Source organism: Aphelocoma coerulescens, chromosome 3, assembly GCF_041296385.1.
Source record: "Aphelocoma coerulescens isolate FSJ_1873_10779 chromosome 3, UR_Acoe_1.0, whole genome shotgun sequence".
Lineage (NCBI taxonomy): Eukaryota > Metazoa > Chordata > Aves > Passeriformes > Corvidae > Aphelocoma > Aphelocoma coerulescens.
Window position 1 is genome coordinate 106707106 of NC_091016.1, and position 16172 is coordinate 106723277.

General features: G+C 39.3%; 1 protein-coding gene across 1 annotated transcript in view; it reads right to left on the bottom strand.

Annotated features, from left to right (window-relative positions):
• MYT1L (myelin transcription factor 1 like) overlaps positions 1-16172 on the bottom strand; it is a 179023-nt gene that overhangs the window by 12244 nt on the left and 150607 nt on the right. Inside the window, exons 16-17 of the mRNA XM_069011517.1 lie at positions 12841-12924; positions 11298-11519 (exon numbers count right to left, since the gene is read on the bottom strand). Of these exons, the coding sequence (XP_068867618.1) occupies positions 11298-11519; positions 12841-12924 (306 nt within the window). The remainder of the gene's footprint in view (positions 1-11297; positions 11520-12840; positions 12925-16172) is intronic.

Consider the following 16172-nt stretch of genomic DNA (forward strand, 5'->3'; position numbering starts at 1 on the left):
GATTTTTCAAAAAGAAAATGAAACACTTCTCCTGTTTATTAAAAATAGCATTGTCTATAGACTAGAGGAAAGAACAAGTCACTTTCAAGGGACCTCTTTTAACTAGAGGTACATTCAAAACAAGCCCCAGATGTAAATTCTTTTGAAATTCAGGGAAATAAAGATCACAGTGAGAATGACTGTTTTATTTTGTTAATGGTTGAAACCTTACTTTTACGACTAAGCTCCTCAACTATTTGCTAATGTTTGAAGTTCAAGTTAAGAGATCAAACTCAGTGATCAAAGTAGCCCATTCCTTGGTTTAATATTAAATCCATGAACTATTCCTTTTTTCCTATGTTGAAGGGTATCAGCTTTAGCGATTTCCTTATTCCCATGAGTAAATTCTGCTACACACCTTAAAGGATGAAATACTCTATGCACAGCTCCAGCATAGATAAAAGGAATCCTCCCTAAACCAGCGCTCAGTTTTATTTACATTCAAGGGTGATTGGCTTTTCCCCAGGTTTTTACTGAGATGTGAAGCAAAGGGAATCCAGGAGCGAGGTTTTGCAAACAAAGTAGTTTTGTTTGCATGGAGATTGACGTGACTCATAGAGGAATCTCTTCTCCCTACTGACCACACAACCCCAACTGTCTTTGTATGGTGTTGAGTGTCGGAAAAAAAATCATCTGTTCAGCTCAGTTTCAGAATTCTTCACTGGAAAAGAATGATTTTTATTAATGTGGCCCTTTATAGGTCTTGTTTCCTGGCTAAAGCCTTTTGTTTGGTTGGTTGGTTGGCTGGTTGGGGTTTTTTGTGTTTTTTTTGTTTTGTTTTGCATTTTTAGGGTGCATTTACAACTCACACCTGAATGCTTGGGGTGAAAAACTTCAATTTTAAATCAGGAGGGAAATCTAATACTAGATACTAAATACTAATACTACAAATACTAAAAGTTCGATGTAATGTGGAAAGTGACAGCTCTGAATTCAAATTGCTTTCCAAAGTTGCTGAGGAAAGTAGCTGGTATTTTATTCTGTTTAAATAGATCTTTGCACTGGCTTCAGCAGTAAGAAAAATTAAACTTCTACCCAAATGGTCATAAAAAAATATAGCCATTATGATTAAAACAAAATGCAAGTTTCCAAAATTATTTTAATGATATCTGATCATTGTTTCAGAATGACTTTCTGGAAAGAACTATGTTCTTATTTTAGGGGGGGAGGGTTGAATTAGCATTAAAATCTGGTCATTCAGGACAATGAGATAGAATGAATGGCCACCCAGAAGAAGATAAGGTCTTTGGGGTTTTTTATTGGAGATTTAAAAGGTAAGACAGCTTTATAGCTTAATTATGCCTATCCCTCATAACAAAAGAACAAAGCATGCATCAGGTAAGAAAAAAAAAATAGAAATTATACAGAATTGTTAACATGGCAAAGCTGAGAGAAAAGGCCCTGAGAGCACACTCAATTTGAAAGGAAGCCCCCTGGGGCATAAATATACACCAGAAAAGGGATTAATGAATCTTGAAATGCTGGGACTGTAAGGGCACTGCCAAAGTTGCCCTTCAGCTGGGCACAGTAGTCCCTTGGCAAATTTACATCATATTTAGTTAACTGAAGCTGCTTAGTCAGCAAAACAGCTTTGTGGGTGGGCTTCTCACATGTGTTAACGAGCTTTGACCTGTATCATCCCTGAAGAGGGAAGGAGGTTTGGCTCTTGCCCAACGTGCAACAATTGTTCAAAAATCTCTCGTTTATTCTTTGGTGAGTGAGTACCCACTGCAGCACATTACATGACTTACAGATGACCCCAGCACTGAGCCATACACTTAATGGCGAACAACTGAGTGCCCCAGGAGCTGGGGGCTGGCTTCTGCAAAGCTTATCAGCCTCTCCTGTCTGGTGACTGCCCATAACAGGACAGATGACCTGAAGACCAGTATATACTGGGCTGTTGAATAGGGCATGTATTGTGAAGGAGAAAGGTTGAGACTTCCCTGTATATAAATAGCTAAGGTGTATGTTTAGCTACACACCTCTGATTAGTGCTCTTAGGCAGCTCAAAATTTCAAGTGATCTATTTAGTGACCAAGTCCAGCTCACTCTGGCACTTAAAATGAAGCACAATTTCTCTAAACACTTGTACAGACAGCAGAGAAAAAGTACTTCAAGAGGAAAATTCATGCCTCCTGAAATCTAAAAAGTCATCCTGTATTCCCTGCTTTTTATGGGCTATGTCTGGAATGAGGACAAGCAGACTTATAACCAGACAGCTTCTGCTAAGTGCCTGAAATCAAGGACGTGTCACATTGCAAGCACCTGTACAATTGCTGTCTGCTGCAATTTGTCAGGTCTGCTCAGCAAAATTATTTTTCTTGTTTATATTGTGCAGACTGCTTTTTCTAATATGGACTCTGTATTATTTTCTCTGTGACTTTCCCAAGGTAAGTAAACCTCTTAAGTCCCTTTGGATTAGCTTACTATTAAGAGCCTTCTAGTTTAACAGATAGTACATCTGATTAAAATACTATTCTGTCCTTCTTCCAGCTTGTAATGAAAAGAGCTGGAAGAACTACCTAGAGTCAAAGGGCCTGACTCTTTCAACAACCAGGCTCTGCATTTAGTCACTTCTAACTTTTGCCAAATTTTAACTGATCTGACTGAAATCTTCAGTAGTTACTCTCTGGCCAGGCTAATTTTTTTTTCCAAATGTCATTGGAAAAATATTTTTATTTCTCACAATATACTTCTATACCACTGTTTTGTCCATATACATTGTTTTGTACCTACTGAGGGGAACAAAAAAGTCCAAATAATTCAGTGAATAACTCTAACTGTCCATGAATTGGAGCAAGAAATGACATTTCATGGGGTGCTGCTCTGAGTTTAGAGATGCATCCTGCTATTCTCATAAAAACAAAAGATTTGGCAGAGCTATAAGCCTCTGACAGACTGCCCCTTGGACATGCTAAGTGGATGTGAGTTAGTATTTAGTGCCAGACCCTCCATGTACTTTGTGCATATGAGAACTGGGAGCCTTCCCTGCCACCAGTCCTGTTCAGGGCTGCAGGGCCTGGAGCAGAAGAATGTTTGCTGGAAGCAATGCCTGAGACTGCCTGTCCTGTTCTGCCAGTGTACCAACTACCTAAAATGCTGGGGACTGAGAAGCTCAGAAGTAAGAAGACTGAACAGGAGCCACAGGGACAGAAAAGAGAAAAGGGCGAGAACACTAAAGTAGGAGAGAAGGAGGATGGGAAGAGAAAGGTGTTGAAATATGGTTTAGGAGGACCCTTTTCCTTTAAGCTTATGGGTCAACACAAAATTACTAAGTAAAAAAATCCTTTGCACTATAGGACCCACCGCAAAGATTTTATTTTAATTTTTTTTCTTTATGTATACTATTATTACATTTAATTGCCACATTTCTTTCTTTGTCTTCTTGGAAAAATCAATGCACTTCCACGTCTGTCATCTTTTAATTATGTCATCATGATGATAGCTTATCATTGTCAGTTGTAGCTGCTGTTAAATGCAGTGAATTTGGTTAGTTCTTCTATACGCTTAATGATGTATGATGTTCACCTGCTGAATTGCAATGTACAGCTTATGGGAAAAACAGCAAAATAAATCAATGGCAGGGAGGGGACAGGCAGATTAAAACCAAACAAACAAACAAACACCCTAAACAATTGAAAAAGCCTATCAGAGAAAAAGTAAAACAATGAGAACTAAGAGTGAATTAATTTTGACAGAAATGTGGCACTCTGTCAACTTACTGTTGCAACAAATAAAAGCAAGGATGAGAGTTGACCTGACAAGAGACCTGGCTAGAAATAGATGCAATCAAATACTTTAATGCACTGCATATTAAAAGCTTCTTACAAATCTGGAGTTTGACAGTATTTATGTTTCATAAATAGAAATAAATAGATTTCTCTCTGCAAAGTTTTTACCATTTTCAGTGTACAGCACAGGAACACCTTTCAAAAGATATTGCTGGACACAGACTCCTGACAAATAGGGTATTTTGGAAATTTAGAGCACCTTGAAAATTCATCTGGCAGTTTTCATCTGTTTTAAAGGATGCTTGCAATTGGCTTAACTGCGACCTTCTGGGTCTGCTCAAAACCAAGAGAGAGCCAGATATGGAAAAGTGGGCAAATACCCATTGGGAATGACAAGGCTGTTGCCGGGGGATGCAAAGATGCAGCTGGAATAGCAAAAGCTCAGTTCAAATTGAAACTGGCCAGAAATGTAAAAAACTCCAAGAAATGGTTCTTTAGGCACACAGAGAGCAAGTGGAAACAGAAGGAAAATATTGGCCCACTGTTATATGGGAGAGGTGAATTAGTCACCAACAATGCAGAAAAGGCAGAGGTTCTTGACACTTCCTTCACCTCTGTATTGACCAACACTGTTGGGCTCCAGGCCTTGGGAACAAAATTCCAGGCTGATGCAAACAGACTGACCATCACTGATGGAAGAGTTGCAAGTAAACTGTTACAGGAGCTTAACGCAGATCCATGGGCCCTGACATTGCCCACCCAAGGGTGTGAGGAGTGTGGGCTGATGCTGTTGCAAGGCTTTCATAATCTTTGAGAAGTTGTGGAGGTAAGGGGATACCCCAGAAAACTGGAAGAAAGATAGTGACAACCCCACCTACAAGAAGAGCTGAAAGGAAGATCTACAGGCTCATCAGCCTTATTTTAGTCCTTGAGAAAATTATGGAATGAATCCTCCTGCAGGCTATCACAAGTCAGACGAAGCACATGATTGGGAAAAGCCAGCATAGATTCACCAAGGGCCAGCTGTGCTTGACAGACCTGCAAAAGCAAAGTTGCCTTTTGTGATGAAGTAACCTGCTTGGTTGATGGGGTTGACCAGTGGATATTGTCTACCTGGATTTCTCCAAGGCTTTTGATATGGTTTCCCATGGCCTCCTCCTAGAGAAACATATGTTATGGTCTGGACAAATGGTCTGTGTAGTGGGTAGGGAACTGGCTGAGAGGTTGCACACAGGATGGTGGTAAACAGCTCCTTTTCAAACTGGCAACCTTCCACAAGTGGTGTCTCCCAGAGATCCATACTGGGCCCAATCCTGTTTACAATCTTCATAAGTGACCTGGACAATGGGACCATGTGTATCCTGATGAAGTCTGACAATGATACCAAACTGAGTGGGGAAGTGAACTCCTTTGAAGGGAAAGTCACACTGCAGGAAGACCTGGATAGGCTGGGAGAGTGGGCTGACAAGAATCTTATGAAGTTCAACCAAGACAAGTGTATGGTCCTGCACCTGGGAAAACATAATCCAGGAGCGCAGCACAGGCTGAGGCCTACCTGGCTGTGGAGCAGCTCTGTGGAAAGGGACCTGGGAATCCTGGGGCTGCCAAGCTCAGTGTAAGTGAGAGGTGCTGCTGTGGCACAGAGAACCAGTGGGGCACTGGGCTGCATCAACAAGAGCATCACCACAGAGACACAGAAGTCATTGTCCCACTCAGCCCTTGTCAGGCCACACCTGGAACATGGTGTGTAGGTTCACACTATGCAAAAAGATGTGGATAGGCTGGAGAGCCATTGCTGACCTAATGATAAGTATTCTTATGTTTTTAATTGGTGAAGCTGAGAAATGCTGCTGTCAAGACAGGATGTGACTTCAGGCAAATATTGAAAGCTCTACAATTTAGGAGCAAATTTGTAGCCACTAGACTGTGTTTTGTAAAGCATCTGTACAACAGAGCTGCTGCCTCTTTGGGGCATCCACCCATCCCAGACAAATGCTGTGGTGAGATGCTGTTCTATGGACACCGGTTCGAGCGGCAGCCCTGAGCACCAGGAGGTTTGACTGTAGGTAGTGTTTGCAAATCTTCCCTTCAGAAGCTGAGGTTGATCACAGAGGGCTTTTATGCAGTGTCTATTTCTAGCAAAGCATATTTCATGAGAAAAAGGATTTGCATATGAAAAGTCTACATCTCCAACCTTCTTTCCTCACATTTGTCATCTCCTAAATGCTTTGAATGTTTGAGAACTTAAGAGGTCCTCTGAGGATCCATGTAAGTGTAGGTATCAGCCAGCTTCCAGAAAGCAGTTGCAGAGGGCAGCTCCTGCCTAGAAGTTTTTTGGGGTTTTTTTGTCTTTTCCTTTTTCATAATTTGTCTGTTCCCATGCTTAGCAATGCAGTTGTGCAACTCAGAGCTATGACCAACCTAGAATTTTTGGAGGAAACAGCACTGACAGTGCTCCTTCACCTTAGGATGTGTGTGTGGTAATGGCTGAACTGAATGAACTGCTGCCTGTGGGCTTTCTGACAGCCTTACCATTAACTAAATCTTCTTATGCATAAAGTGGATAGCCTGTAACAAGTGTCATATGTAATCATCTCCCATAACCACTCGATAATTTCTACATACATTCCTTCAGAAAGGAAAAGGCAGTGGATGATGTCCATTGCTTCCTCCCACGACATCTAGACATTTTGCAAACACAGTGGCATGCCCTTGCTGCTCAAATACAAATCCTGTTCTATAAACTTTTTTATGGATCTTGGAGTCAGTCCTACTGTCCTCAGCAAGGATACAGGTTCACTAAAGAAAAATCACCCTTCTCTACACTTTCATCTCTATTTAGCATTAGCTTGTTAATGGGAAAAATACTTACAATTTGATCATCTCTTGTCTATTACAGCTCTACTAACATGTTTTTGTACAGGCTTTGGCTGGAATAGAGTTAATTTTCTTCAGAGTAGTTAGTATGAGGCTGTGTTTTGGATTTGTGCTGGAAATAGCATGGATAATTCATGGATGTTTTCCTTACTGCTGAGGAGTGCTCATACAGAGTCAAGGCCTTTTCTGCTTCTCACCCCATCCTACCACTGATGGGGCTGTGGGTGCACAAGCTGGGAGCTGGGTGGGGACACAGCTGGGACAGATGATCCCAACTGACCCAAGGGATATCCCACAACATATGGTGTCATGCTCAGTATAAAGAGTTCGGGGAAGAAGGAGGAAGGGGAAGACATTTGGAGGGATGGTGCTTGTCTTCCCAAGACACCATTACTTGAGCCCTACTCTCCTGGGCATGGCAGAACACCTGACTGCCCATTGGAAGCAGTAAATTAATTCCTTGTTTTGTATTGTTTGTGAGTGTGGCTTTTTCTTTACCTATTAATCTCAACCCAAAAGTTTTCTCACTTTCACACTTCAGATCCTCTCCCCCATCCTGCTGGAAGTGAACAAGCAACTCAGTGGGGCAGTGGTCCTGACTGGGGTTAAACCACAACAGTTTTTCATAGTAAAAGGAATTTAAAAGCTACATTAATGTATTTGAAATAGGTGAACACTTATGTAAATAAAAGTGAGGTAAAGATAGGAGCAAGAACACTATTTTAGATCTGAAAAGGCATTTCTGCAGGTAATTTCCACTGAGGTCAGCACAAGCACATTTCCTCTTCTGTGCAAAGGACCAGGGTTGCTAAAACCAAGTATATTCTGAGAAAGTCCCCACTGATCACAGTACTAGAAATAGTGCCATCCATAAAAATCTTAAATCAAGTATGGGGATGTACGGGTCTGTTCAAGAACTAAGCTGCAAAGCTACAGTATAATAAGGAATTCACATTTCATTATAACCTATTTAATTTATCTATCTATTGACTCCATGCTTACATGCCTTCCAATTCGTTTTCATATTGCTGATAGGTCACCTAATTTCACACTGGCCTCTTTTCCTAGCAGAGGCTCCTTTTTGAAGCATAACACACTTAATCCTATGCTTCAAGTCCCTCCTGATAACTCTCTGTTTCCATTATTTCCTAATGCAAACTCTTTGACAAAATAAAACTATTCACAGAAATTTCTGTGAACAGGCAATGAAATGTTAAAAACCAGAAACCTTTGTTGGTACCTTTGATCAAAGGGTAGGATTCAAAGTTCATCGAAATTTACGACGTTTTTTATTGGCTACTAAATTCTGCTTCAGAAGTGTGAATGTAGGAATATGCATATATTTAAATCCCAGACTACATACCTGTTGGAGAGGTTTTTATTGATTTACCAGCACTTGTGGATCATCTCCAGTGTCTACTGATACCAGTGCAATGACATCATGTGTACAGTGTCAACAGCAGCTCTAAGAAATCTTTACCTCAAAAACATCATTCCTAATATCTATTTGATAAATTCAACAGTTGGCTTCATTTTCACAAGCCAGTCTGCAGTTCATTTCCAGAATATTACAGCTGTTTTAATAACAGCATATTAACAGCTACCTACAAATGGCAGAATATAACAATCTTGGAGAAGATATAAAGGACATCTACACATGCAATTTATATATATATATATATATATATATATATATGCTTAGAGAAGTCTGATGATAGAAAAATATTTGCACTGGGAAGGAAAAATCCCCTATTAGGAGAGCAGCAAGGTGTACTGGCAAAAATAAAGACATTAACTACTCCCTCCTGAGGAGCTTTTACTGACTCAGTTAAAGGCCACAGCCCTGCTTTCCCCTCATGCATGCTGAACACAGCTCTACCTGCAAAAGAATGTCTGTAAATCTGGTTTTACTGTGTAACTGGCATAGCACTGCTTCTCTGGAGAAGGTGAGAATTTGAGATGTACAGCCATGGCTGTATAGCAAAATGTTATTAGTGGTAGAAGATAAGACCACAGTCTGTTAGAATGGATACACTGAAAGTCAGGGAATATTTCACCTTTGCGTAAGAAAATGGATAGTCTGTAATCTAGGTGGGATTGAGCTCCAGATTATGGCACCTGGGTTTAAACATCTGCATGAGACCTATGTGTCAAAGCTGTCATGGAGCAATGGGGCCCGTTCATTTAACAAGACCAGCACCCCTGTAGATCTCTGCCAGGCACATTCAGCTCTTAGCTGTCATAATCAAAGAATGGAGTGTCTCACAAGTCTTCAGTCATTTTGGCCAACCCAGTGTGGCCATAATGGATACTCTAAGAACAATTCAAATGGCATAAAGTACCTATTTGTAGGCAGGGGAAACCCACTCCCTCTTGACACAGTCAGTGACATTTATGGTAGAACTGATTAAAGGCCAGTGCCTACTTCACTGAAGTGGACAACTCTCCAGGATCCATTGATCCTGGAAGTGGAGTAAATGCAGCCTACAAGCTTACAAGCAGATTCTTAAGGTAGGTGAAATGTTCTGAAGTTCAATCCTACGCGTAGGGTTTGATTCAGTTGTGCATATAGAGGCATGAAATGCCACTGGAGAAGATATAGCACTAAGGCTGATAAATATTACACTGGACCTACCTTTCTGAGTAGCAGCTGGACGCCATATAAGTAACCCTAAGGCATCTAAAATGGTTCCACATGCTTTTTTTTTGTGTGAGCAAATGCACCAAGCATTTTTAACAGCCTTAAGAATCCTACAAGGACTAACAATATTTTTAAAATAATATGGCTTGTTATTAATATTGCCATTGCTTATGGAAGCTTCAAGAAGTTGTTCAATTTGCTCACAATTTAGAATACTGGACCTTTGTTACAACAAGATAATTAAGTAGGATCAATTTACTTCATCCATCTTTTTAAGAAACCTTTCATCTTGTGGTACTCTCCTCTAACAATGGACCTTTTTGCCCAAAACCTGATCTTATAAGGTAAGCCATTTACATGTCTCTGTTTCTACTTAAGATAGTGGTACTGAAAAACACACATGGCTGCTCTGCAGCTAAATGTCATATTTAGGTTACTCCATTGGGTTTGTTTTTTTTTTCATGAAAGCACTCCTTTACAAAAAAAACTCTAGCCACAATTTGACCTTTAAACTGTTAAACCAGTACATTGCTTTTAGAAGTTAGTTACTCTTGTTGCAAGAATTTTCTCCTTGAGACCGTAAGTACTATGTGAACACTCCCTGCAAGCAATCTCCCAGTAATTATATTGTACCTTTTAAGTAAAGGTAACATAAATTCAAAATTTTAACAATGGATCTCTCTGAGTTAAATAAATGTTGCACCATTATGAAGAAAGTTAAACTGAAATACGAACACTAATACTGATATTTTACTAAAAGTCAAAAACTTAAATCCTCATGTGGTATCTGCACAAATGGTCAGAGTTTTGCACCTCCTACTTCCTGAAGCCTCTGAGAGCTGCAGGCTGTGTAATACATTTGACAACTCAGGTAACACCTCAGGTCACAGACCAGAATCCCTTCATGGTAGGTACCATAAAACACTGACTAGAAAAACAACTCTGAGCCTAAACAATAAATAGGAACTATGTGCACAAATTCTGGGAGGTTGAAGTAAGGGTAAGGCTTCTGGGTGAAGCTACAAAGGATTGTCGAAGAAAGAATCAAAGGAAATAGTTACAGGCAAGAGAAGAAAGAAGTACACTTTTCACCTCTGTATCTAGAACTGACTATAAAACAAGATCAAATTGGTTTAGCTAACTAAAGGGTACAGAAGTTCAACTGAGGTCTGCCTGGAGAGGGTGACAAATTAGGGACATCAACTTGACATATTTGAAGTAACAGAGTTTTATATTAGCGATTATATAATAAGAAATTTGCTCTGACATTATACTCATTTTCAGGCCTAGATTCCCTGCCAGAGCTCCAAAAAAATCCTTGTTTCTTCATAATCTAATATCTAAAATGGCAGCAAGTTTTATCCCTAAGAGACTGGCCACTTTCTCCTGCTTTTACAAGCTATGAAAAATGTTATCATCAAAGCTCTCTTATTTTTGTCAAGTTTATGAAAAAATCAAGCTTTGTATTTCTTTTGTCAAATATTTACATTTCATTAGTTTTAAATACTGTTCCATATTCTACATATATTGTTTTAAACAAGCATGTTCATTACCAAATGAATAAAAGTACTTTGGTTTTATGGAACTCTTTCCTGAAATTCTTCAGTTCCATGCTCTGATGTTTGAGAATCAAGAATGTGTTTGACATCTCTGAAAATCAGGGGGACTCAGATATGTCTTACAAAGTCTGCCCCAAGGTAATTTGTCCAGAAATATCCAATAAAGCAATAGGAAACTTACAGTTACAGTCATGCATGGTTTTTTTCCCCTAAAATTCTCTGTATATTATACATTCAAGTGAAGGTCTGTATCTGCAAGGGCTTGCATTAAAAAAAAAAGTGTGTCTGGATTTCAAGTTACCTACAAATACATGTAAGCAGATTATTTTTTGAAGTAATAAATAATGAAATTCAAAAGCAACAGAGAAATGCCATGACAAAAAGCTGTATTTTAAATCTTATTGAAATAATAAACATAAATGAAAAACGTAAGTCATAGTTACTCACCTACGATGAGTAAGAAAACTACCACTGACATGTCCTGAGCCATCACATCCTGGTGTTGGACATGACATTCCTTCCGTCTTCACTGACTTCCAAGAGAACTGTGAGCCATTTAGGTATCCGTCCTTTTGCCTTTTGGCAGCAAGAGGACACCCTGATGCACTGCGATGGGATGCGTATTTTCCAGTTATATGACCCTGACCATCACAGCCAGGAACTGGACATCTGGATAGCAGATAGATGAGATAAACTTTATTGTTTTGACATTTGTAGCCTCTAAAACAAAGCCTAAATAAACCTGACATGAAAAGGAAAGAATAATCCTACACTGTGGTGGCAAAAGTAGTCGAGATACTGTGTAGTGGGTAAAATTACAAGCAGAACTTTATCATTTAAAGATAAATAAGTTCTTTGATAAATTCCAAGGAGACTAACCAGTAGACTCAGTCACAGCTGTTGACATTATGCCATTGCAACAACAGGACTGAGATCTGTATTTGAATTGCAGGTGTTTACCACAGTAAACATCACAGTGGAATTGAAATGTTTGCTACTGAGCTCTGATCAGCAGTGAAATTGCCCATAAAACCCTACTTAGCATAAAATATTACTTAGTATAATCCTTGGTACATTTTATTTATAGGTATGGAACCCAAAGGAGACTTGTCCAAAGTCATGAAAACGTCACATATACACAGTTAATTATGACGTGATCAGAGCACCTCATTAGAAATGCTGATCTCCTTTAACCACTCTTTGAAAAGGAGTGATTATATCAAACTATGTGCTACAGCCCAGAGACCAATGAAGGCAGTTCTGTATTCATCTGACGGTTCTCCTTAACTGGGAATCTCCCCACACAGTTGCTCTGTTAAAGCTAAAAAATTCTGCGAAAAACCAAATAACCAAGGTTAGAAGGAACAGGTTAGAATCTTCAAAGTGAAATGTTTAAAGAAAATCATGGTAATTTCTCTTCAATGTGTTGCTACATAACATGTCTAAACTAAAGGCCAATTACTTCACTGTTTGTGAACTAAAATATTGCTGCAACTCTCCACTGAGGATCTGGTCCTGAGTAGTCTAAGCATGTTCAGTGGCCACTGATATCAGACCGCCTTGCAAGAAGAAACCAGGACCTATTGGTAGGCATTTGTTTCTGTTGCAAACTGCATGAACAATCAGATTTGTTGCAGCAGTCTCATATAAACACTCAATTCCATAACAACCTTTATTTAGCATGTATGGTTTGCCTGTAGTATGCAAACATCTTTAAGGGGCATTCAGGAGATAAAGATCTAATGATTTTTTAATATCATGTGAAAATGAAGAATTTTAAACTATTTCTAAATTATATAAGATTGTATCCTTGACTATTGAGGTATTCTTTGCTGAAAAAAGCACAGATACTAGACTTGCTCATAGAAATCAATGTGGTCATCCACTCTTGGATAACTATCACACAATAACATTTATGCCTTAAAAAAACCTGAAGATACATAAGAACTTATAAAACACACAAAGGCCCTTTGACAATATTTGTTCTCACCTAATTGGCTCTTGGTCTTCTTTGTCTTCCTTGCTTTGTGCTATCCTGATTCCACTTTTCTTTGCTCGTGGACAGCCTGAAAGACTGTGTGAAAGAAAACATTTTAGAATGCAATTTTTCATTCTTGGGTACACTTTACAGGAATACACTTTCTATCTGAGAAACTGGCAAAATAGGCAATCCTGGGTTAAATTAGGAGAGCTGCAGCAGCCACCACGAGGGGGAATCCGCACGTGTGGGTTTGTGATGCACGACAGGACTGCTGGCGCTGTCCAGACCACACGCACAGAAACTCCCCGAGGAGTCTGAGAAGACAGCTTTTAAACCCTCTGCCTAATCATTCCTTCAGCTGACTCAGCAGCAGCAATGGCATCTTTAAAAGGAATAGAAGCCAGTGTTTCAGGCCTGAGAGACATTATGTCCTCTATGTCTGAGAGGGATGGAAGAACAGAAAAGACAGGAGTATCTCTTCGTAGGACTAAAGATTTCTCTTGGGAGCACATTAGAAACATTATCAAACCTTCTCAAACATTACATAGGAATCCTATAGAATGATTGAATAAAAACATGACAGAGCTCAGAGCTTTCAATGCCTTCCAGAGAAGGAGTTCAAGTGCTCAGAATTTACACAGACAGAAAGATTTGGTAGAGACAAAGTTATATGTTAGGCTAACCAATGTTAAATTTAACTAAAGACTGAGAATGTTGCTTTTAACTACACATGCTCATCTTTCCTTTGCATATGAAGAATTCAATATAGAAACCACTTAGTAGACTTGACAATGACCTTAACAGATTTTTAAAGATTTTTTTAGGTAGTTGGTATCTGAGGATACAAGAATGTCTGTGGAAAAAACCATGCTTTGTCCTCTATTTAAGTGTTATTCCCATCTTAACTACCAACACTGAAAAAAGAAATCCACCAGTAGAACACCTTCAAGTGTTGACACAAGAGACAAAGAAGTGTCACCAAAGAAAAATTTCCCTAGAGAAAGAAACAAAATAGAAGATTAGATTTCTGTTCTCAGCATGACAAAAGGTACTTGAGTGTTGTGTAGTAGGTCCTGTCTTTGCGAAGAAGAGACAGAAAAAGTGGTAACAAAATTTTCAGTTATTTTGTCTTGTCAAAACCAGTGAGGACTGAGGGGATGAAGCAGAGAAAAAGGTGATGCAATCACAGGCAGAATTCTGTGTTAGAAAATGAAAAATAGACAAAACCAGAGTTTACATGTTGAAAAGTCATAAATAAGTCATTTAAAGAAAGAGAGAAATGCTGCCACAAGATTTTGGACAACGTATATTTAGAAACTTTTAGTGAGATGTCATGGCTACATCTACAGTGCTAAATAGAAGGAACCTAGAACTGCTGCTCTGACCCAAGACCAGAAAGTTCACATTTGTAGAGCTAAGCTCTCTGTCTCTGTAAAGCAGGACAGCTACACTCGTATTGTCTGTAAAGAATGATCTGGACCCACACTGAGTCCCAAATAATTTCTTAGAATTGCCTGGGAGACTTTCAGTAGCCTGGGGTCAGTGTCACACCAGGGATCACGTCAGCATTACTGGAGCAGGCATCTGCACTCTGATATATGGATCTGTGCTCTCATCCCATTTCATTTTTCATTTTAAATGTAACCATTTTCCTTTTCAAAGCAAACTGCTGTTTATTCCAGCTGCACAGTGGACACCAAAGTACCATAGTTCCTTGTGTACAAACTAAATCTGAGAAAGCCTGTGCCAATCAAGGACAATTTGCTTCAAAAATAATAATGCTGCCTGTAAGAAAGAAGTAGGAGGAAGGGAGTCTGAGGGATTCAGAATAAGAGGAAGCTGGCTCTAGGGCAAGGGAAAAGTTCAGAAACAGGCTGGTTCGCTGCCTGGCATAAAACCTGGTCTGCAAAAAGTGAAGGGGAGGGGATGGGAGTTAAAGATACCCCTCATTTATCTCTGAGACTAGTTGTACTCACTGTGTGAGAATAATCAGAATTTTCATCTGAAAAGTAAACAGTTAATAGAAATTCCTCAGAAAGCAGTACTTTTTTTAGTAGGTGTACAGATGGGTATTCTTGTAGATGATGACATTTTCATAAAAAAATCTGAACAAAGAAATTCTGCCTTGACTAATGATTTAAAGCTTTCTACATATTAAATCAATTTAATTATCACCTACTTATTGGTATTTTGGTGTATCATCTCTCTGTAATAGATCTTTCTATTCTGGCACTATGATTTATTAGAAATTTTAAGACCTTTCAGGTCTTCTAAACAGACAGTTCCAACAGACAGCTTCTGAGGCTATGATTAATTCATCTTTCCTCTGACAGCAGATCCACCGAGAAAACAGATGTCAAGTATGAGCCTTTGCTTAAATTTTTTTATCCTATAATAACCAAAGCTATTACAAGGTAAGCATAGTACTTCATTTTTCTATGAGTTTAATTCCTCATATATGAAGACAAAAGACAGGGAGGGATACTCAACAGCAGTACATGCTGCTGTAACTTCTTGCATAAATTGAAGAATATGTGGAACTGCAGAATTATGGCAGTGAAATCTGCCTCATGTGTGCTTGCTGTTGAGCAGCCATTTTAAAGACAGATGATACCCAGGCATCTCGGCAGCCATTTAGGAGAGAAGTTTGTCATTCCCTTCCTTCTGAAACTGAGAGGGTGGTAACTGATGGTATCAAATACAAACAAAAATGCTAACTCAGACACAGACAGACCTAAATGCTAATTTGCAGTTTGGGAATTAGAAAGCCTAACTGACAACATGCTGTGGGGTCTTTCACGCTTAACAGCTCCAGATTTAGGCTACTGGTTTTCTGCCCTTTAAAAGATTTCATTTTGCCAGCCTCCCACCTCAGAAATGGCCTTGACAGATATCATGATCTGAACAGGGTAAGGCTGGCTCTGTGTAAATGTGACAGGTCTCTTGGGGACATCTGGGGATTTAAGCAAAGAAAATGTTACTTCACTGACTACGTGTCAGTGCTTCTGTGCCTATAGGCAGCCGAAGACATGGGGTTGCCAGAGGCCTTTTTGGAAGAGAGATGAAGGAGTTATGTGGTCAATATAGACACGGTAGCATTTCAAAAGGCTGCATGTGTTAAATCCCAATGGACTAGACAAATACAGTATCTCTTTGTTTTGTAAAATTACTTTTTATATCTTTATATGTACTTAATTATGTTGCACAATCAAATGAAAACTTGGTCCAGTAGTCATCTGCAAAAATACAAGAAATGTAAGAATTTACAGACAAAAGGAGGTAACACCATTCAGCTCACGGTCCAGTCCAGTCCTATAGTGGCCCGGAGACAATGCACAGGG